Source organism: Megalobrama amblycephala, linkage group LG15 (genome assembly GCF_018812025.1).
Source record: "Megalobrama amblycephala isolate DHTTF-2021 linkage group LG15, ASM1881202v1, whole genome shotgun sequence".
NCBI classification, from domain to species: domain Eukaryota; kingdom Metazoa; phylum Chordata; class Actinopteri; order Cypriniformes; family Xenocyprididae; genus Megalobrama; species Megalobrama amblycephala.
The window spans coordinates 16,399,455-16,421,201 of NC_063058.1; the positions used below are offsets into that span (position 1 = coordinate 16,399,455).

Consider the following 21,747-nt stretch of genomic DNA (forward strand, 5'->3'; position numbering starts at 1 on the left):
ATTTTTGGGTGCAAGAAACCCTTTAAATAGATCAAAAGTGACAGTAAAGGCATTTTGCAAAAGCTTTCTATTTCAAATAAATGCTGTTATTTTAACATTTCTATTCATTATAGAATCTTGAAAAAATGTATCATGGTTTCCACAAAAATATGAAGCAGCACAACTGTTTTTAACATTGATAATAATAATAAAAAATGTTTCTTAAGCAGCAAATCAGCATATTAGAATGATTTCTGAAGAATCATGTGACACTGAAGACTGGCGTAATCATGCTGAAAATTCAGCTTTGATCACAGGAATAAATTACATTTTAAATATACATTAAAATAGAAAACAGTTATTTTAAAGCTGCTGTCTGTAACTTTTTTTGTGTTCAAAATTTACAGAGAATGTACAACATGAATCCATTTTCCAAACCGTGTTTTTGTCTTACCCGGAATCATTATGGTACACTTATAATAAGTGTTTATATTCGGACTATTTCAGACCGCCGCAGAGTATCACAGTAACTGCGTGACTCGCCATAGACATACAGGAGAAAAGTAGCTCCGGCAACAATGTTCTTCCACAAGACGCGTGCAGTTCTGTTTATTAACCGCTAGAGGGCCAAAAAATCGCGGACTGCAGCTTTAAATGGTAATAATATTTGACAAAATTCCTGTTTTTTGATCAAATAAATGCAGCCTTGGTGAGCATAAGATAATAGGTACCAACTAGAGATGCACCGATTGCAATTTTCTTGGCTGATTCCGATTTCTGATTTTTTGTTAGTGAGATCGGCCGATACCGATTTTTGCCGATTCCGATTTTCTTTCTAATAACTATAATTGACAACATACTACAAACAAAAATCTACTTTTTTTCAATGCAAAGTTTTATTTTCATTTAAAAAAAAACAAGTAAAAGTCATAAATAAAATATAAACAGCTCAAATAAATGCAATAGAATAAAGAGAGCTATGAAACTAAGTTTTTTTTGGGTTAACTGGGTTTCTATTCAGGTAAGAAATACTACAAAAAATTAAAGTAATCAAATGTAAAATGACATTCAGTGTTATTTTACATTGGTTACCTTAAAGGTCCCATTTTTTCGTGTTTTTTTGAAGCTTTGATTGTGTTTATAGTGTGCAATATAACGTGTTCATGTTTCGTGTGTAAAAAAACGCAGTATTTTTCACATAATTTACTTATCTGTATACCGCTGTTTCCACTGTCATAAAAACGGGCTGATGACTTCCTTGTTCTATGAAGTCCCTCCTTCAGAAATACGTAACGAGTTCTGATTGTGCCAGCGGTTCCTGTGTTGTGATTCGACAGCAGTTTAGCGAACCTTGCCCGGAAAGGTCACGCCTCTTACCATAACGTGGAGATGCACGCGCTCAGCGTTATTGTAAACATGTCTTTAATTTTACCCTATCAATTTGAGCCGGAATCAGACCCGGTGATTGGACTGCGGGATGAAAATAACAGCGTTTCGACGACATGGCGACAAACACACTCTACAAACGCAACTCTTGTGTATTCCTGTGGGCAGAGGTTAGTCAAAAAACTGTTTTAGTGACGTCATTAAAGAAGGAAGTAGAGGGATGTAGTCCAAACTGGCCGTTCGATGTAGGCGACTTCTGTTAAATAAAATATCTCGCTTGGCATTGAACTTTGAGCTTTAAAATTTTACAGATTTTATTTATACTCTAACAACAACATTACACACTAACTAAAGTTTGAAACATGGGATCACGAAGAACGGGACCTTTCTGTAGTCTTTAATGTAAATATTAATACAGATCAATTCTTACCATTCAAGTTATAAAACGTATTTCTGAAAGAGCAGAAAGTGATTTTCTTTGTCTTTTGTTCTTTGATTAACATGACAGACAGCAGCAGGAATATTGGACTACTGTCCATTTAAGAGTCTATGAACGGTGTTCAACGGACCCAATACTGTTACACACGACATGGGTTCACTTTCTTAGCTATTTAACGATTCAAAACTGAGTGTGTTTATCAGTATACTCGCCCAGGTTGCCTGTGCCGCTGGTTTTGACATACGTTTGTATGTATTTGACAGTTTAAGCGCATTATGCCACTCGTTTTGGTACTTGCGACTCTGTTTGACTTATGTGTCTGTTTGAGACTGAGCGTGGCTTGTTCGCTTCACTTATATCCACCTGTTTCCGCGGGCCGCTACTGTAAAAGAGAACGTGGGTACAACTTCCGGTGAGGCGGCGGAAGTAGCATACCAATGGTATTTAGTGTGCTAATTAGCAAAGAGGCTAAGTGTTTTTTGGATCATTGTTTACTTTGCAAAGTTGCAAATCTTTATGAGAGATGTCGTTACGGCGCTCAGGGACAACATTTCAGTTTAGTACATTTATTAGTTAATAATATCACAATACAATAAACAGTTTTCGTGCCCTTAATTGCCCTTTACTTTACTGACCTTCCACAACAGTGCTACTGCATGACTAGAGCATCCTGACCCTGCAATACATGAACAACCCGCTGTCTGTACTTCACCTGTCACTGATGCACCAAAGCCATATGATGTGATATTTTACTCCTAACGTATCGTGCGTGCCAGAGCCAGTCGCGTTTCCACTGTATGCGATGCTAAAGGCTACTGATGTTAACCATTGCGATAAATACACACGTTTATGGAAAATATCAGAGACTGCTTGGAGACTGTTGTGTAAACTGTAAGTATTTAAAATGTTCAACTTTTTAAAATGTTTGATGTTTAATATGAACAAATAGCGCTCATAAACGGCCGTCGATGGCATTCTCAAGTGAAACGAGTCGAGGCTTGGACCCGGAAACTGCGTTCCTTACGTCACGACTAAACAAGCGGATTGCCTGTGGTCGGAATCGGTAAGAAGTGAGACTGATCGGCCGATCACCGATCCGGGCCGATCATGAGGAAAATCGGCCGATTCCGATCACTGGCGATCAATCGGTGCATCTCTAGTACCGACCCCTAACTTTTGAACGTTAGTGTAAATTAATTGACTTTATTTAAGTCAAAAATATTATTTAACACCACTGAATGAACCTAAATACCTTAAGTTATGACAACAAGACTAAAGGGTTAATATTAGAAATAGCTCCTTAAGAATTGCACAAATTTTATTTTTAATTTGGCTTGTCACACATGAACATAAAAAAAAAAAAAAAAAACTAAAAAAGTCTCAGCGCGCAGTCTCGAACCAATCTTGAGCCGTGACGTGGAAGGCAGCAGACAGGAAGAAAGTTCATTTCACGCTTTAAGGCCCCTCAAGGAACTGCTAAAACATAATCATAAAACTGTATTTGATGTATTTTCCTCTCTAACGGAAACCTAATCCTGTCTCTTTCTTCTGCAGACTATGTTAGATCTGGGAGCGTCTCCAGACTATAAGGACAGCCAGGGTTTGACTCCACTCTACCATACAGTGACCGTAGGTGGCGACCCCAGCTGCTGCGAGGTCCTACTGCGTGCCCATGCCAGCGTCGCGTGCCATGATGAGAACGGCTGGCACGAGATCCACCAGGTGACGTTATCTTTCACATTATAAGTAGTTGGCTGGTGACATTCAATAAAAAGGGTTCTTAAAGCTCTCTGTTGGCTAAAAATGTTGAGCATGGCTGTGTGGGGTAATATAATCATTGTAGAGGGAAGCAGCAGAAGTTATAATAGAGCTGCAGTTTATATGACAGCAGCTTTGTTTAATTAATGGACAGGTGAGGAGATCAAACTAGTTTAATGTGAGCAAATCATCAAGTCTGTCTGTTGTGACGGCGTACTGACATCTAGTGTTGTGACAGGTGGACTGCAGGATGCCAGTCATATTATTTCTGTGGCGTTTTTGATTGCACTCTACTGGGAAAACGGAAAAGCAGCATGTATGGTTTACTTCCAGACACTTTGAAAAATATGAGATGACAGCGTACTGAAGGCTTAATGATGTTTTTATGTTTCAAAAGACTTCTGGATCTGTCGTAGACTACTGCATGAATCTTTAAGGCTCATAAAAGCTTTTCTTCCAGCAGAAACTGTAACAAGATTCTTATTTTTTTTACAAAAATTATGCACTGCGTGAAACTAGTTGTTTTCATTTGTTCGTCAGGCTTGTCGATATGGCCACGTCCAGCACCTGGAGCACCTCTTGTTTTACGGAGCGGACATGTGTGTGGAAAATGCATCTGGGAATACGGCTCTCCATATTTGTGCCCTGTACAAACAGGTGTGTACTCAACACTATAACTTTAATGATCTGAAGTCAGCTCCTTTTAACCAGTCAATAAACAGAGGTTATTGGCGTCATACAACAGAATACACTGTCAATAGGAGAATAATAAAAAAAAAAAAAAAAAAATCAATAATGTTTCGGGGGAGAAATCAATGGCACCCCAGGGCTACAGAGCTGAGATTGAGTGCAGCAGGGAAACTTTCTAGGAGAATCTTTGGGACTGAACTGTTAAAAACAAAGGTTGCAGAACAGGTTTTACAGCCAGATGTCACAGGAGAACCTTTCTAAGTTCTGCGTTTCTTTTGAAAATCATGTATGTTAATGAATGAATGGGTTTTTGAACCCAGGGAAAACCTTTTCATGGTATACCTTTCCAAAAAACAAAAAACTAAAATAAATAAATAAATAATAAATAAATAAATAAATAAATAATGGTTTAATATAGGGAACACATATACAGTGCTTCCCACACATAGGCTTTACTTTGTCGGGCCGCCCAGGTATAATAACGGCCACCCAAGTATATTTAGAGACACATTTTTGCTTTTATTATTTTTATCCTCTTATACTTTTATATCCGCCCAAAATAATGAAACCATTCGCGATCGATTAACTAGTCGTTTTGTACCTGCTTGTTATGTGTGCGTCAGAACAGTTTACTCCCGCTAACATTCCCACGGGCGCTGCATGTTGCAAAGTCACAAGGGGGCGCTGTTGCGCGCTCTACAAAACTGCTTCAAAGTGATTCTCGATCAATGAAAAGCACACATTTATGCCAAGCGATTAATAATGAACTCAAGTTAATGAATTATTACAATGTCTTCTTTATGGCCTTTATATAAAATGTTTTATACGGTTGTAAGAATCTGAAGGATCAGCCTGCAATAGTACAGACATTTCAAAATAAGAGTCCCGGTGAATTTCGGGCTTGTTTATAATTAAAAGTTATAAGTTTTAATTTCGCTAAGTTTTTTTCTTTTTCTTTTGGGCATTATTGGTATTTTGGTTAAACAATAAATTGTATTTAATTTGATTTCCATTTAATTCATAGTAAATTATTGTAGTCTCCCCCACAGGAAGAAAAGACTAAGAACATTATTTGACACATATATTATTCATTATATAAATTTTACTAGTAAAATCTGTGTCCCATTCACTGAGAGACACTATATGACAGCAAGGAGAACATAGGAAAAGGAGAACCATTTAAATGCTGTAATTTTGCATAATTTACAATGCGTAATAATGCATAATATTAGTATGTAATTAAATTTAATAGTAGACTATGTAATTAAAATTAATTTCAATAAATAAAAATACTGTTCAATGTACTGTACATGTAGTAGACCATTTTTGTGCTGTGGGTAATAGGAGAATTTTTACCTGGCTACCACCGCAAGTATATTTCAAACCTGTGGGAAGCACTGCATATAAACAATTAACTATGACTTTTCCCTCATTAAACTCCTAATTACGTATTATTAATAGTTAGTAAGGTAGTTGTTAAGTTTAGGTGTGGGTGGGATTAAGAATGCAGAATAAGGCATTAATATCTGCTTAATAAGTACTAATAAATAGCCAATATTCCAGTAATATGCATGCCAATAAGCAACTAGTTAAAAGACCCTAAAATAGAGTGTTACCTAAATAATAACAATAATAATCATCATTTATATCTAAAATGTATATTAAATGTATATATGTGTTTATGTATATTTACATATTTTTATATGTTATTATTATTATTTTTAATTGTATTAAATGAGGTGTTATTTTTTATATTTCTAAATCTGGAAACAATAGGATTACTTTTTAATGTCACTAATCAAATAAAAAATTGTGGCATTGATCAAAGAAAAAAATATTTAACATTTTTATTTTATAATAAATATTATATAAAATACATTTTCAAAATATTTGCTGTATGTATCTTATCTTTGTCTCATTTGTTTCATGGGAAGGTTCGGGATGGAAATGATGCCATGTTCATTTGTATAAATGCCAGTGACGGATTGCCACTAATTACACTGTTCAGTATTCACCATTGTCTCCCATTCTAGCTATAATAAACCCCAAACTGAACTGGAATCGGTTGCAATGCTCATGACTATTAGCACCAGCATTCAAGTATTTATGAATGGACAACGGCCCATTACGCTCACAACACTAAGCAGCCAGGCAGATAATCACCTTATGTTTCCTCAGTGGGAGATCTAGTCTGCTCCGTCAGCTCGGGGTCACAGCATGGGCGCCATTGTCTGCTGGAACTGCTAGCGCTAGTGGTATTCACTGTCACTCTGTATATAATATCATATTCCTGCTGTGTCATAGGTCATATTGATCCCACATTCACTGTGTCTTAAGGCCTGTTCACACCAAAGACCATAACTATAATAAGGATAAATATAGTTTTAAAATCGTTCTAAATTTGAAAGAAGAGCAGAGTCCACACCACAACTATAACAAGTAATGACACAGAGAAGCGATATTGTTGGAATAACCAAGCTGTCGAATGCTAAAAACTTTGACAGCCAATCAGAATCCATCCTGCTTTAAAAAGCTTGAGCATTTAAAGTGGCAGACGACAAAACTGCGTTGCACGCTTATAATAAAACGAACGTTATTGTTCTTGGAGTGAATGGGCCTTTATGTACAAGTTCTGTAAAGGGAAACATAGTATTCAGTATCATGTGCTGTCTTAAAGTCTGAGTTTACATGACAACGATGTACTAAAAATGGAAGTTTTTCCTATGCATTTTCCGCATTCAGGCGACAATGTTGTCAAAATGATCCCGTCCACATGGATCCACGAAAATGAGTAAAAACGCTGTATTAAGCTGCCAGGCCAGTAGATGGCAATGTCACTTTGTAAGAAAACACTATGTGCTTATAGACTAAACACGTAATATGCATGTGCATGACGTTACCATTTTCACAAATTCTTCTCTTTGTTGTTTACTAGGGGTGTAGCGATATATCGCAGTACGATATTTCGTGATGCAAAAATGTTACGATATGTATGTATGATGGCAGTCTTATCTCCATAAATATATCTAGTAGTAAAGGTAATGCAAGGGCTAGAAATCAGTTTATCCTTTGCTGAAACTGCCTACTCCTCTTGGAGAGCGCAGTTCATGGTTACATAGCAACGACCGACGCCACGGGAGTGCAACGCGTTTTTAGACACCATATGTGAACGGCCCCTTAGGATTCTTAATTCTAAGTTCATGTTAAATTTAACTTTTTGTTTTTCAGTGACAGACCTATTCAGCTGTTAATTTGAATATGGAAGGTATTTATTAAACCTTGAAATGTGATCTTGTATGTACAACAAGGAAAATTATTGAAATTTGTTAATGTTTTTTAAATAAATCTGATTTGAATTTCAGTTTAATTTGTTCAAAATATCGTGATACGTATCATATCGTGAACTCAGTATCGAGATACGTACCATATCGTGACCTGAGCGTATTGTTACACCCCTATTGTTTACACAGAGACAATAATGTTAGAGTTTTCAAAAACTTGCACTTTGAAAAGTTTCAAAAGTTTGCATTTTCAGGCCCCCAAAATGCTGTTGTCGTGTAAATGAATGGGCAAAACACATAAAAAGTTTTCAGTTTTTAGTTGAAAATGGTGTTGTCTAAAAGGTCCCTAGTTTTACACAACCTATACACTTTAACATTATGAACAATGAAATCTACGGGTACGTTTGCACGACAATGATTTACTGAAACGGAAATGTTTTTCCTTTGCGTTTTTCTCATACAGACGACAATGGTGTCAAAACAATCCCCGTTCACACAGATCCACAAAAACGACTAAAAACGCTGTATTATGCTGCCAGGCCAGTAGATGGCGATGTCAGTTTGTAAAAAAACACTACATGCTTATCGACTAAAAACACTACATGCTTATAGGCTAAACATGTAATACGCATGCGCATGACGTCACCGTTCTCACAAATTCGCCTCTTTGTAGTTTACATGGAGACAGTATTGTTATCGTTTTCAAAAACTAGTACTTTGAAAAGTTTCAAAAGTCAGGCCCTCAAAATGCAGTTGTGGTGCGAATGAACAGCCAAAATGCATAAAAAGTTTCAGTTTTTAGTTGAAAACAAAAATTTTACACAACCTATATACTTTAGCATTACAAATAATGAAATTGAACGAAATGTACATCTCTCACTCACAGCCTTGTTTTCATTTACCATGAAAATCAATATGCCGTTAAATACGGTTAAAACTAAATTGCACCACCCCAGGTCTTATGACTAGAAAATATAGTTTATTTTAAGGTGAGAAGATGGCCCTGCCGATGGCAAGTGTCATTTATTGATTTGTGGACACGCTCGAATTCACTGCTTGTCACATATGATGTATTTCTGTGTTCTTCCTGAGCTGACCAATGGGGTCGTTATTTGAAGTTATCGGCCATAACAAGGCGAAACCTTTGGCGAAAGATGCTTAATTTATCTTGTTCGCCAGGTTCTCGAGCCTCGATTGTTTGCGATTAAACCCTATTGTGCCGATCCGTCACCATGTCAACGAGGAACCTGTAACCGGTGCCAAATGCAGGCCAGGGATATTTTCATGTGCGGGGAGTAGAAGCAGCATCCTCACATGTGATTATGTCTCATATACAAGGGCTGGCAGCAGCTGTAAAAAACTAGTATTAGAAGGAAGGTAGGAGGAGAAGGCAATGGAGGTGTGTGTATGTGTGCGATTGTGTGTGTGTCGGTTTAGTGGTGAGGCATTCCGTGGGTGGGCTGTTGAATCCAGCTGGATATAGTGGGCTGGAGAGCTACAGAGCCCTGGATCTCTCTCGCTCTCTCTCTCTCTCTGTCTTTCTGCTTTTGGTTCTCACATACACATTCACACATGCACATAGGCATTGCTGCAGAGACCCCCTCTCCTTTCTCTTTGGGTGTAGACTTTGCTGTAGCATCACACTTGAATTGGACTTCAAAAAGCTGAGGGAGAAGTCTGTCACTTTTGGATCTGGGTGAGATGGGATACCTCTTGACGTGTCTAATTTGGCTCTTAGAAGGTCAAGAAACACAGATAGTAGAACATTTTTTGTTAGAGTTGGATCATATTGAATTAATTGTCTGCTTTTCTTCTGAAGGAAAAGTGTGCCAGGGTTCTTCTGGTTCGTGGAGCCAGCAAAGACGTCAAGAACTACCGAGGACAAACGCCCTTTCAGGTACCAGAACATGTTGGCTTGGCTACTTTTTGATAAGTGAATGAAACATTTTTTCTAAATAAGCTTGCGCATGGAAGTTTGCTATATTTTGTTGGTTTAGCGTTGGAAAAAAATTATGAGCGCAAAATGAACTTGCGTCTGTTTGTTGTTCTGTCGCGCAGAGTTCTTAATTAATTAGACGGAATGTCACATGAAAGCTCAGGCATTATGTAAGACAGCACTCGGAGAACGATGAGTGAGCGCGAGGGTAATTAATCATTTTATTATGTTTGTTTGCATGGGTTTGGTATCTTCAGATAATTAGGAGTTAGATTTTGGAGAGGGGAATAAAGAATGTCAAATCAAGTAATTTTCTTAAATGTTTTAGCTGAAATAAGCCAGTGGAGTTTTTTTTCCCCCCTATAAAAATCTCTGGTTCTTGTGTTTGTTTACTTGAGGATTTTCTTTCTCAAATGTCAGATTGTGACATTCAATTGCTTGTCTGACAGCAATGGACATGATCCAAGTCTGTGGCCATGGGCTGATGACAGTGTTGCGTTTACTGTTCAGTAGCCTTCAATAATGCCTGTGACTGCAATGCCTCTAGTCATTAGTGATTTATTATAGTAAAAACTGAAGTCATTTTTGCACCAATAGTAATTATTAGAAATATAGTTGAAACTGAAGTACTTTTCTTGGCAATTTTTATTAGTGAGTATTATTAGAAATGTCTTAAAACTGAAAAAAATATTTGTGCCAATAGTTAATAGTACTTATTATTAGAAATAAAGTTCAAACTGAAGCAATTTTTGCACCAGTAGTCATTAGTGCATATTGTGACAGACATTGGCTTGGTTTGAAATTAAGTGTCCTCTCTGATGTTCTTACAGAAACTTATTAAAAAGTCTATACATATTTTAACATCTACCTACAAATGTAGCATACTTTCATCTTCATTATGAGTCAGTTAGGGTTGTTGCATGATTTACCGCCTTTTGTTGTTCTCCTCAAATCAATGCAGTTGTCAGGTAGAACTTTAATCATGACCAATAAGATTAAATGGAGACAGAATAAATAATTTAAATATTTAACACTTAAAATTTTAATTTAGATTTTGCTGCCAAATAAGTTCCAACACTGAGGTTCCAGTTTAAACATACACAGCAAAATCCCCAGAGTTAAATCAACTCTGCTCAGAGAAGATATGGTCCCTCTCTAAAAAAATAACACTGAAGCAGAGTTAAAGTTAATGAGATAATATGCTGTTAGTGGAGTTGTTTAATTTAATGTATTTTATCTTCAGTTGATTTTATCTAAGGCTGTGGCTGGAAGTCATTTGTAGTTATTGTGTTTCTCTTCAGTGATTCTGCTTGTTAACAGCAGGTGTTCATCACTAATGCTCAATCATAACTTAATTAATCACTTAATTGTGTCATTAACTTTAACTCTGCTTCAGTGTTACTTTAACACTATATAGAGAGGGACCATATGTAATCAGAGCAGAGTTGGTTTAACTGTTTGAGTTATGATACCAAAACGTTGTATTTTAAGTATTGTTAAGTTATTGTAACTTAACATAACATTTTATTAATGACAACATTAGAATTTACATTGTAGTTAATAGTGATTGTTATTAGAAAACAGGTAAAACTGAAGTCATTTTTGCACCGTATATTTGCGCCAACACAAGCAGAAGAAATTTCTCTTAAATTTACACATTTATGAATTAAGCAGAAATACAAAGTTCTGTCTTAAAACTCTAGATGGCGCAGCCTGATAGGTCATTTAACTCAACCTGCTCGTAATCACATCATTCCCTATAGGGCACAGCTGATTCAGTAGCCAATGAGGTTGCATGCTCAAACTTCAAAATACTTGGGTAGCATTTGCCTTAGCAGTGCAGCGCGTTTTCAGAAACCCTCCACCTTCCCCAGCTCCACCTGTATAGATCTGCTACAGGTAATTCATGTACATTATATTGTACAGCAGCAGCATGTCTTACTTACAGCAGTGTGTTATGTATGTATTGGCAGTAGTAAGTCCTGTACTTGCTCTGCAGCAGCAGCAGCGTAGCAGATCTATTCCGCCAAGTCCAAACATATCAACATTTTCATGCCCATTACCATGTCAAACACTCAAGACAGTTGTCATGACAGAATGTTTATTAATTTAGCAGAATTTAGCAGAATTCATGATGGCCAATTATTGTTTTCAAACAGGTTTCTCAAAAACTCCATTTTCAATTGGTTGGATAGCCCCGCCCATTCCAAACAGATAGCCACGCCCATACTCACACCATTGGTTGTAGTTAATAGTGATTATTATTAGAAAAACAGGTAAAACTGAAGTCATTGTTTTGCACTATATAGTTGTGCCAATACAAGCAGAAGGAATTTTTCTTAAATTTACACATTTATGAATTAAGCATTTATTCATTTAGCAGAATTTATTAATTCATGAACAGTTTACACAGAAACTTCAGCTTGTGTTTCATGATGGCCAATGATTGTTTTCAAACAGGCTTCTCAAAAACTCCATCTTCAATTGGTTGGATAGCTCCGCCCATTCCAAACAGATAGCCACACCCATACTCACACCATTGGTTGAACTGCTGTTGTCTTGTGAGGCAGGTCTGAATCTTTAAGCAAACAGCAATGTTTTGATTGCACCACAGAGACAGAGTGTTTACACTTTCCAGGGGAATAAAACTACAAATTGAATAAAAGTATTTCAAGATTGATACAGGAACAGTCATGATATTTAATTTATAGGATTGATTTTACATTGTGATACATTATAATAGTAATATTTTAAGATCCAATCTTTTAAGTACCCACATCTAATACTCCATTTTTTTGATTATTTTGAGTTCAGTTGCTATTAAAATGACATAATCCTAACCCATAATCGCCACCCTTCATATCACTATCATAATGAATTATTAAAGCTTCAAAGCAAATGCTGATAGCAAAATACCATGTACAGTAAACCCTTTAATAACAAACATGCCAACATCAATACTGTACTAGACCACCTACATAATGAAAGCTTAACCCTTTGAAATGCAACCTCCTTGACTGAAATATCTATCACATTTTGCGTTTTTATTCAAAGTTTGATTTCATAGTGCACAGACCCGTTCATCCAGCAAATTCAACATTTGTGGAATGTTTTTAGATTATGGTTAACGTTTAAACACCTTCAATGCAATATCCAGAGTGGAAAAATACTTGGTTTGTACAGTACTCAAATATATGTTGTTGTTTGTGCCTCAAGGAAAACTGTGGCTTTTATTAGCAAGATGGCACATATCGCAACAGTAATCCAATGGCAAACCTCCAAAAACATTAAAATAGAACTGAGATCATTAGTTTTGCAGTCGGCTCTACAGTCAAACGCATTGAGTCAAACATTAGCAACACTTGCTGCTGCATTTAGTTTTCATGGCTGGACTCATTGTGCTAGTTGCTCGGTTTACAACCTCTAAAGCTTTGAACTGACCCTGCTCACTCCAAACCTAACGTAGGAGTGAAGTGTTTATGTAATGTACATATCAGTGCTCTCCTGATGCGTTGTTTAATGCGCTGTATTATTCATCTCATGCTGCTAAAATCATATTTCACGCCTCGGTGATCGCTCGATTACAACTCATTTAAGCAGCTCATGAAACTTCAGGCTCTCCTCTGGAACGCTCCGATCCGCCCGGTTTAACAGAACTTCTCCCCGGCAAAATCGAAAGTGTGCAGAGCAAATTGTATTACTGCTATACCCTTTTACTCTGAGAACGATGACACTGGGTCCGAAAGGTTGCAGCTCTTACTTAATGTGCGCTTTCATACCACAAATCAGCCAAAACTGTTTGTGTGAATCATATTAAATAGTTGAAGAGATTTCTTAACCTATTTGTTTCAATTTTGGGCCTTAACTTACCTTGCTGTTGTATTTTTCTTCTTAACTCATCTAGCATCAGCTCTAAGCTGCAGCCAAGCACTGTATTTCATTCGAAAAGGAATGCGGTTCTTCTCAAGCTCATTATGAAAATCTTAGCAACTAATTTAGTGTAATGTGAATGAAGTCTGTGTTTGATCACTCTTAGGAATACAGTACTCCAAAACCCACAAGCGTAATGTGTTACTCTGCCTTGGTGTACCATTTAAAACCCAGTTTTGTTCTCACGACCAGACTTGGTGACCAGACTGATGAGTAAATTATAGATCTTATAATAGACTGCGTAACTAGCTTTTTAAAGGGTGGTAAAATTAAAGCCATTAAATAGAAATGAACATCTGCTGAATGGGAAGTCGTGCTATTGTACAGGGCTTTTTTTTTTTTTTTTTTTCATTGCTGTGAAGGCCCTTTTGAGGTTACATTAAGCTTTGCAGGGAATAGTTCACTAAGAAGTTACTCAAAACCCATATTTCCTTTTTTATTGTCAAACACAAAAGGAGGCAGAATGTTCATGCTGTAGAGTTTTTACTGTTAAAAAGTTTATTATTATTATTTTGACAAAAGTAATACTTTTTTTCACCAAGGACTCATTCAATTGATAAAAATATATAATCTGCGTCTAGGTGTTATGTTACAATGGTCTTATTTTGGATTCGGTCTGTTCAAGTTTGCAGACTCAGACACTTTCATGTTGTTTGTTCTGTACTTGTTCTGCAGTAATTTGTTTTATGCAGCCTCAAACAAAAAATGGAAAATGGATAGGAAAGCCAGTGAATGAATCTAATATGCTATATATGTGTTTTTCTTTAAGGTGGCAATAATTGCTGGAAATTTTGAGCTTGCAGAGTTCATAAAGAATCACAAAGACGCTGATATTGGTAAGTTGGATTACTGCACCTTCCTTGATGTTTATGAAAAACACCTGTTTTTTTTTTTTCGTGATTACCAGAAATGTTCCTTAGCTAGATGCACATACAATGTAAATAATAAAAGACTGTATCCATGTAAATCAGATTTTTCCCCTAACCAGTCCCATTGGCAATAAGCAACAAAATACTATGATAATATGTGCATACTGAATTCCAATTGGAATATTTGAATACTGAATTGTGATTTGACATCATCACTGTTGGACATTTTGGGCCTGGTCATTTCATGCGTTTTTATTGAGCTATCTGATCTGATTTGTTAAAGGGTTAGTTCGCCCAAAAATGAAAATTTTGTCATTAATTACTCACCCTCATGTTGTAACACCCGTAAGACCTTCGTTCATCTTCAGAACACAAATTAAGATATTTTTGATGAAATTTGAGAGGTATATGACTAGGGCTGGGCGATATATTGCATGAGATTGTCACGCGCATTTTGTCAGTAAAGCCGGTTCCCTGATTACCGCGAAATCGCCATCACCTGCTTTCAAATGAAGCGGCATTTAATATACAGAGCCGTAGTTCACTGACAAGCTACGCAGTATCGCGTTCATTATCGAAGATGAATCGCCTTCGATAATGAACGCGATATTGCGTAGCTTGTCAGTGATCTACGGCTCTGTCTATTCAATGGCGCTCCATTTGAAAGCAGGTGATGGCGATTTAGTGGTAATCAGGAAACCGGCTTTACTGACGAAATGCGCGTGACAATCGCATGCGATATATCGCCCAGCCCTATATATGACTCGTCCATAAGCCCTATTCGGACGGGACTAGTTTCACAGGGGGACGTTAGAGAAATTTCTGTTTCACAGACGTACTTTGAGATTTTAATCCCGTCTGAATCTGCCATGTCTGTCTTTTTCTCACACGACCTCTGTAAAAATTCCAGAGCAAATTACCTACTGTTTTTCGTCAAACTCGGCGGTCCTCAGAGAAATCTAATCCCGTCCGAATGCGAATGTCTGTGATTTCCGAAAATGTTTTTTCCAAAACGCTTTTTCTTGTGTGTTTTGGTCAACGTGAACTACCGTACAATCTCTCGCTATCGCGCCGGTATTCAAGTTTCTGCTTTTTGCGCACCGATAATGGATGTAGATGTGTTTGGTACACTGCGAAGAAATAAAAAAAATAAATCAAGAAGAAGAGCCAAATCACGTAAACTGTTAAGACTGGCTACTGTAATATCAGTTTCAGGTAAGATTACTTTCATTTCTGCACTTAATTACATAACGTGTAAATTATATAAGTTAAAACTTTTTATTCCAGTGGGTTTATTATAAGAACCCAGTTCTATTAAATCATGATGATAAATGTATGTTTAGTTCATATGATCATACGCAATCCACGCATTCTGAACACGTGATCTTCTGAAATGCCCACATGTAAAACACAGACACTCCTACCTCGGTAATAAACACGGAGATGTTAGTCCCGTCCGAATCCGTACATAAAATCACAGACGTAGGTTGATAAGAATTGTTACTCAAACGTCGTTTGGAAAACTAGTCCCGTCGGAATAGGGCTATAGACAGCAATTTAACCGCCACTTTCGATGTCCAGAAAGGTACTAAAAACAGTCGACGTCACTGCAGTGGTTCGGACTTAATATTATGAAGCGACGAGAATACTTTTTGTGCGCAAAAACAAAACAAAAATAACGACTTTATTCAACAATATCTTCTCTTCTGTGTCATTCTCATACGCTGTTTACGTCCAGCACTTCCAGGTTCTACGTCAGAACGCCAACTCATTATTGGCAGAGGTTGTTCACGTCGCATGCGTGTGATGCTGACTCAGGAGCCAGCCAATAATGAGTCGGGCTTCTGATGTTTTCCGAATTTGTGTTCCGAAGATGAACGAAGGTCTTACAGGTGTGGAAAGACGTAAGGGTGAGTAATTAATGACTTTTTGGGTGAACTAACCCTTTAAAACGGTTCCATTTACACTTGGCCATATAAATGTGTCTCCACAAAACGAATATAAATTCCCGCTCTATATGCAAATGTAACATAATTCACATCAACAGAAGCAACAGAAATGAGCTGCATTTTATTTATTTATTTTATTTATATTTAGTCTCACTACTTGTGCACTCAAAAAAAATGAATTGTTGGATTTACTTAAAAAATAAGTGTCAAGTGGTTCCACGCAACAATATTGAGTGATTTGTACAAAAAACTATTTAGTTGAATGAACAAAAGAAATTCAAGTAACGCTGACAAAATTTCTTTGAGTAAATACAAATCATTTGAACATCACTGTTACATAATATTTATATGTGCAGTTTATTTAATAATGTTATGTTGATTACGTAAGGTGAACACATTTTTTTTTTTGAATAATCATTTAAATAAAAAGGATACAACATATCAGAATGCAGCCCCTCACCCCAAAACGCGCTCAAAAAATAACTAATTGAACAAACTCAATTGAATTGAGAACAGGAATTTCATCCTATAAGCATGTGTATATGAGTGCGCACAGCCTAAACACAGGCGACACTCTTCTGCATGATGGTAACCACAAAATGCAAAAACATTACAGAAACTACTCTAAATGTCCAACATAACTGAATATTAAACACTAACATAAACTAACAACATCTTTCCCTTTACTGAAAAACACATAAAATAACACTTTAATCCCTAAATTTACTCTCCTAATTAAGTCCCTTGCAAAGCATGCTGGGAACTACGGATCCACTGCACAGTTAGTTATGTCAACAATAATGTGTGCGTTTCACAAAGCAATGTTAAGTTGACTGAACAAACACTTACTAAGTAAAGCTGACAATACTCAATTTTAGTAGAAACAACACAGTTAAATTACGTTCATGTAGTTACATGAGTTTTTTAAGTAATGTGAACAAGGGTGGTTTGAGTGAAACTAACAACAGTGAAAGTTCATTTTTTTGAGTGTGTTTTGAGCATCTGCGACTTACTTTCAACAACCTCATGCATTTACACTTTTTCAGTTTCATTTGCAATGCATCTCAAACCACCTCTTAAAGTGTTTTGTGATTTGGATTAAAATCCATCTCTAGAAAGCATTTTGAAAGGCATTTACACCTGGTCTTTTCACTGTCGGATAGCTATCCGAGCAGAGCAAATGTTTGAAGTGACCAGGTGTAAACAGGCCCTTTAAATCTTTAAAGGGACAGGTCACCCAAAAATAAATATTTTGTCATCATTTACTCACCCTGAAGTTGTTCCAAACCTGTATGAGTTTATTTCTTCTAATGAACACAAAAGAAGATATTTTAAAGAATGTTATTAACCAGAGAGTTGATGGCACCCATTGACTACCATAGTATATTTTTTCCAACTATGAAAGTCAATGGCTACTGTAAACTGTCTGGTTACCAACATTCTTTAAAATATCTTCTTTTGTGTTCATTAGAAGCAAACCTGGAACAACTTGAGAGTAAATGATGACAAAATTTTCATTTTTGGGTGAATTTACCCTTTAAAGGGGACCTATTATGCCCTATTTCAAAAGATGTAAGAATGTGTCTGTGAAGTTTCAGCTCAAAATACCCCACAGATCGTTTATTATATCTTGTTAAATTTGCCCCTATTTGGGTATGAGCAAAAACGCAACGTTTTTGTGCATGTCCCTTTAAATGCAAATGAGCCCCCTTTCCAGAAGAGGGCGGAGCTTTAACAGCTTGCGCTTCAGTTGTTCAACAACAACAAAGCAGGAGAATCTCACGCAGCCAAAATGGCGATTGTCAGTAACGGTGTTCAGCCTTACATTGTTCAAACCGGAGTCGGACACTGATGGAGAGACTCAGGAAGAAGTTACAACTTTTAGAATGTAACTGGACGTTTCTGAATGGTTAGAGGATACATTTATGTAGTTGCTGTGGAGTTGATTCAACTCATCGACCAGCATGTGCCAGCATGTTAGTCTTTTGTGCAAATCCAGTGTTGAATCGACCCTTTAATTGATTGGCCACGGCGTTAGAACTGGCTACACTTAAACACGGAAAAAAGTCAGATTTTCATGATATGTCCCCTTTAACATTCTATCAGTGTAAGCCAAATGCCAATAGTAGTTTATAGAACAAATATAGACTTGAAATTATATACAAAACAAAGTTTGATTCATGTGTGGTTCATGCTGAATGAATTTCTGATGAATTATGTTTGATGAATATCAATACAGTGCTGCCTTGCACTCTAGATATTCTGACTGGCTGTGATTGTGTTGTGTCATGCAGCATTTTAGCTTTAAATTTGCATAGATAAATTACACATCGCTGTAAGGTCACAGTGTTATGAACACCTCTAAAGTCTTGATTATTTTGAAAATGAGTATGACCAAATAATTTAATTAATTTAAAATGCTATTCCTCTGCAAAATGCCCAAGAGAGTATCATATTTATTAAGGTGTATGATATGATCCAGTTGTCAGGCAGGCAGCTGATGCTGCAGGTGCAAAACTTGTACTATGTGCTAAAGGCTAACATAAGCTAAAATGGGCTTCCTCTATTGTTGCTAGTGAGACAAGAGACGTCATCTCAAGCGGCTCCCGTAATTATGCAGTGTTATAATGCTGGGCCTCAGCAATTTGTGCCTCTAGGGCTCCTGAAGTGGTTTACTTGAACTTATAATTGTGCTTCTGAACCTTAAGTGAACATACAAGGTCTATTTATTGTATTTAGGGTCATTCAAAGTTATTTTGCGAATGAGCAAAATGAGTTTTCATACAGTAACTATGCATATATATATATTGTGTGCAAGTGTGTGTGTGTATATCTTCCTATAAAGTCTTACTCTGTATAGTGAAGAAAAAAATCATGATCATGCATATTCGGCAGAATATTTTGGACATAAATAGATGACAAATAATTTTTTTTACCTTGCACGGCACTCTACTCCCACAGCTCTAACACGTGTAGCAGATGTCAGTGTTAATTTACCAAAAGTAAAATGCATCCCTATATTTTTCTGACACTCTCAGCCACACTCTGAGGATTGCAGTGATTGAATGCGCTCGTTTCAATTAACGGACCGCATAATCATCTGCCTCATTAAAGGCAGGGAAGGCACAACAGATTTAATTAATCATTAGACATCATTAAACGAAAGGATTTGGATAAAATGAAGTCTGCTCAGGGTAAATCAGACTTTGAAGGTCTTCACATGCCACGGATATGTTCGTGTATAATGTAGAGTGGAGATAACATGCCATAAATAACTCATTTACATATTAATTATTCATAACAGGCATTTTGCATGTACATTTTCACTAAATTCCACATGTGATCCATGTGCTTTATAAATTATGATATTTGTGATATATGTTTGCCCTTGAAGGTTGTGTACACATTGTCGTTGCACCCTATAGATGGTTTCGTGTGCTGAACCCAAGCATTCGTCTAGAGAGAGCGTTACTCAGTGGGGCTGACCTACATAAGCTACAGACCTTACAGGGAGAGGAGACTCATCCATATACACGAACACACACACACTTGCGCAGCAGCAGAATTCCTACTATTTCCTGTACTGAATTTAGGCCATTATCAAGTCCTACGCTTTTTTTTCTGATCGGAATTGTCACGTTCAATTTTTTTGTCACATTTGTCCTGGTTTTTTCCGACCTGCAATGCTAATCTTCGTCTCACCGACGTGACATAAAATTGTTAACCTGCTTATTGAGTGACATTGAGTGACTTTGATTGCTTTGTCAGTTCGTTTTCCCTCTATATTGATGTAAAATAGAAATGTGGGATAATGATTCTGGGACTACATTCTAAAAAAAAAATAAAGGTTCTTTATTGGTGTCAATGGTTCCATATAGAACCTTTAACATTCATAGAATCTTTCCATTGTACAAAAGGCTCTTTATAGTGAAAGATGGTCCTTCAGATTATTAAAATGTTCTTTACACTAAGAATAAAATGGTTCACTTAAAGTTTCTTTGGGGTAGTGTTGTCAAAAGTACCGACTTTTCTATAAGTCTATACTGAAATTTTAAAAATGTGACACTTTGAGCGCTGTTGCGCGGATTCCTAAATGCCTCTGATTGGCCATTGTGTTCACGCGCTCATCAGATATGTCTGTGATTGGCTACAATGATCAGCTCTTCAAAAACATGTTGTAAATAGACATCAATGACGCTCTTCACCAAGCGCTTACACAAACGCGCTCCAAAACACTTTCAGACACTTCCGTGTGCTTTCAAACGCTCCACTGCGTTGATCATTGGAGCCAATCACAGACATATCTGTTGAGCGCTTGAACGGCCAATCAGAGGCATTTACGAATTCGCTCAACAGCGCTCGAAGCATCACATTTTTAAAGGAACTTTTTTTAAAAGATGTAATATAAGTCTAAGGTGTCCCCTGAATGTGTCTGTGAAGTTTCAGCTCAAAATACCCCATAGTTTTTTTTTAATTCATTTTTTTAACTGCCTATTTTGGGGCATCATTAAATATGAGCCGATTTATGCTGTGCGGCCCCTTTAAATGCTGACGCTCCCTGCCCACGGAGCTCGCGCTTGCCTTAAACAGTGCCTAAACAAAGTTTACAAAGCTAATATAACCCTCAAATGGATCTTTACAAAGTGTTCGTCATGCATGCGGCATGCATGCGTCGGATTATGTGAGTATTGTATACTGTTATATTGTTTACATTGATTCTGAATGAATTTGAGGCTGTGCTCCGTGGCTAACGGCTAATGCTACACTGTTGGAGAGATTTATAAAGAATGAAGTTGTGTTTATGAATTATACAGACTGCAAGTGTTTAAAAATGAAAATAGCGACGGCTCTTGTCTCCGTGAATACAGTAAGAAACGATGGTAACTTTAACCACATTTAACAGTACATTAGCAACATGCTAACGAGACATTTATAAAGACAATTTACAAATATCACTAAAAATATCATGATATCATGAATCATGTCAGTTATTGTCGCTCCATCTGCCATTTTTCGCTGTTGTCCTTGCTTGCTTACCTAGTCTGATGATTCAGCTGTGCACATCCAGACGTTCTGCCCTTGTCTAATGCCTTGAACATGGGCTGGCATATGCAAATATTGGGGGCGTACATATTAATGATCCCGACTGTTACGTAACAGTCGGTGTTATGTTGAGATTCACCTGTTCTTCGGAGGTCTTTTAAACAAATGAGATTTATATAAGAAGGAGGAAACAATGGAGTTTGAGACTCACTGTATGTCTTTTCCATGTACTGAACTCTTGTTATTTAACTATGCCGAGGTAAATTCAATTTTTGAATCTAGGGCACCTTTAAAATGTTTCAGTATCGACTTGGTATCGAAGTCGGTACTTTTGACAACTCTACTTTGGGGAGCCCAAAATGGATCTTATAGCATTGCTGTGAAAACCTCCTTTTGGAGCCTTTATTTTTTAAGAGTGTAGCTTTTCGGAGAATAGCACTGACCTGAAGTGTAGATGTAGCGTTATGCATTTTCTTTGCTACAGCTG

At 36.9% G+C, this 21,747-nt stretch overlaps 1 protein-coding gene across 5 annotated transcripts in view; it reads left to right on the top strand.

Moving 5' to 3' along the window:
• Nucleotides 1-21,747, top strand: part of shank2b (SH3 and multiple ankyrin repeat domains 2b) — a 133,706-nt gene that overhangs the window by 36,234 nt on the left and 75,725 nt on the right. For all 5 annotated transcript variants that reach the window (XM_048158396.1, XM_048158395.1, XM_048158397.1 and 2 more), the window contains 4 exons: nt 3,359-3,526; nt 4,103-4,219; nt 9,353-9,430; nt 14,169-14,235. In XM_048158396.1, the coding sequence (XP_048014353.1) occupies nt 3,359-3,526; nt 4,103-4,219; nt 9,353-9,430; nt 14,169-14,235 (430 nt within the window). The remainder of the gene's footprint in view (nt 1-3,358; nt 3,527-4,102; nt 4,220-9,352; nt 9,431-14,168; nt 14,236-21,747) is intronic.